This window comes from Scaptodrosophila lebanonensis, unplaced genomic scaffold (assembly GCF_003285725.1).
Source record: "Scaptodrosophila lebanonensis strain 11010-0011.00,11010-0021.00 unplaced genomic scaffold, SlebRS2 tig00000165-arrow-arrow-pilon, whole genome shotgun sequence".
NCBI classification, from domain to species: Eukaryota; Metazoa; Arthropoda; class Insecta; order Diptera; family Drosophilidae; genus Scaptodrosophila; species Scaptodrosophila lebanonensis.
In genome coordinates, this window is record NW_022060599.1 from 351,351 (window position 1) to 353,593 (window position 2,243).

Genomic DNA, 2,243 nt, shown 5'->3' on the forward strand with positions numbered 1-2,243 from the left:
CATTTGTGAATTACCAATTCCATCGAAGTCATTGAGTTTTTCAAAGAGATTTCCAAGAAGATTTCTTCCGTATTGCAAGCATTACTTGTACACTACAAATACTACTTGAAAGGGTATTAGCTTGAAGTGGCTTGTTAGCGTATAAACGTATATTTGCTTATCATCTAGAAGGCATGTCTCGCAACCCATACTAACGAAAATAATGTCAGCTGTTAAAGTCGCAGCCGCACGCCTCTTGAGACGCCTCTTCCGATTCTACGCTTTAATTTCACAAGACGACCAATTATTAGAGCACCTAGCGTAGAAGCGGAGAACAGAAGAGCACGAGCAGGTTTTTCCCTGAGTCCAAAGCTTACTGGTATTGGTATTTGTCGCATGCAGTTTTTAGATAGATTTTAAAATAATAATAAGTTAACTCTATCTATGAAGTGTTCTGGCGAAACTAAGGTCGACGATAGACCAATTTCTGTTTATGTGGATAACATCATATCTTATCTGGAGCTTTAAGTGTATTTGTAATGCTATTTGCCAGACCAAACTGAACCTTTTGAAATCTTGCATGGGTGTTATCGGTATACAACAAATTCGCACAATGAAATCAAAACGCCGCTAATTATACTACCAGGGATAGTGCCAGTTTTCTACGAAGTAATGGAATCTAATCGTTTCGGATACTTTCTTTTAATATTGTTGAGCGCAGGCAGTTGGTTCAAGTGGTCTTTGCTTTGTGGCGCTATTGGCTTGGTTGGTTCAGTATCAGGTTTTTATGATAAGATATTCTTTATATTATGACGTTAGTGATGTGGTTTGGTGATGAGGGTCCTATAAATACTAGACTTCGGTTGCTCTGCGAATCATTATCTGTCCGTTTGACGAATCATGAAGTTGTTTGTTGCACTCGCTGCCTTGTTGGCCACCGCTGTGGCCATTCCGCTCGACGGACGTATCACGAACGGCGAAGTTGCTGAGGTGGGACAGTTCCCCTACCAGGTCGGTTTGAGTTTGGAATTCAAAGAGGGTGGAGCCTGGTGCGGTGGTACTTTGATTTCTGACCGCTGGGTAGTCACTGCTGCCCACTGTACTGACGGAGCCGAGAGCGCAACTGTTTATGTCGGAGCCACCAAAATTAAGGAGGAAGAGCCCGGCCAGCACCAGATATATGTGGACAAGAAGGACATCATTGTGCACGCCGGCTGGGATGCATCGAAGGTGGTCAACGATATTGCGCTAATTAAGCTGCCCGTTAAGCTCGAATTCAACGAGCGTGTGCGCGCCGCCACTTTGCCCAAGAAGGATGGTCGCTACTCGACCTATGCCGATGATATTGCCGTCGCTTCTGGCTGGGGTCTTGACAGTGACAAGTCCAACTCCGTCTCTCCTGTCCTGCGTTATGTTGAGCAGCCCATTATGGCATCCAGCAAGTGCAACATCTACTGGGCTGGCATGATCACCGATCAGACCATCTGTATGAGCACCAAGTCTGGCCGTTCCACCTGCAGCGGTGATTCCGGTGGCCCACTGGTCTACAAGGAGGATGGCATCGACTACTTGATCGGTGCTACCTCTTTCGGTCTGGCTCTCGGCTGCGAGAAGGGCTACCCCGCCGTTTTCACCCGCATCACCGCCTACTTGGATTGGATTGAGGAGAACAGCGGTGTGGTTAACAAATAAGTCACACCCCGCCCTCCGATTGACAATAAAACAACGCACATACACACAGATTATATGTTTAATAATTAATTGCCCTTTCGATTTCGGACTGTTCAGACCTGTTGAGATTTGGGTGAAGTTTCTTAAAGAAACCCACTTCAATATCAGTTCCATCTGCTCTGTTCAGTACCGCTATTTTGTAAACTATTTTTGCATCAATTTTGTTTTTTTTTTTTTCTTATCAGTGTACATATTTATTATTAAAAATTTAGAACGGCCCTAACAAATTAAAAGAAATTGGAATGTTATTAGATTCTTATGGTAGGCAACAAATATGTGAGATGTCACTAATGTTCTCATTAGTTACGCTAATCAAGCAGCCGACAGTTTGTCTGACTATCTGGTTGTGTGTCTAAATGCATCAAGGAATTAAAAAGATTTAATAATTTTCCACCGAAATCACAACGCTTGTTTACAAATGCTTAAAGAATTACAGATACATTTGCAAGAAATTCAATTAATTTCAAGAGTTGTTTGTTCTTCTTATCGTATTTGTTGGTGCGTGTTCTATCGTGACTCTTTAGGGTTACCCG

At 43.0% G+C, this 2,243-nt stretch overlaps 1 protein-coding gene across 1 annotated transcript; it reads left to right on the forward strand.

Moving 5' to 3' along the window:
* Positions 1-870: 870 nt before the first annotated feature.
* Positions 871-1,721, forward strand: LOC115629771 (brachyurin). Its single transcript, XM_030526325.1, has one exon. It carries the CDS (start codon positions 880-882, stop codon positions 1,669-1,671), a length of 792 nt encoding a protein of 263 aa, XP_030382185.1. The 5' UTR covers positions 871-879; the 3' UTR covers positions 1,672-1,721.
* The last annotated feature ends 522 nt before the right edge of the window (positions 1,722-2,243 follow it).

What these genes read in the sequence shown, in the direction of transcription:
- LOC115629771 (XM_030526325.1), top strand. Translation starts at nt 880, where the DNA reads ATGAAGTTGTTTGTTGCACTCGCTGCCTTGTTGGCCACCGCTGTGGCC.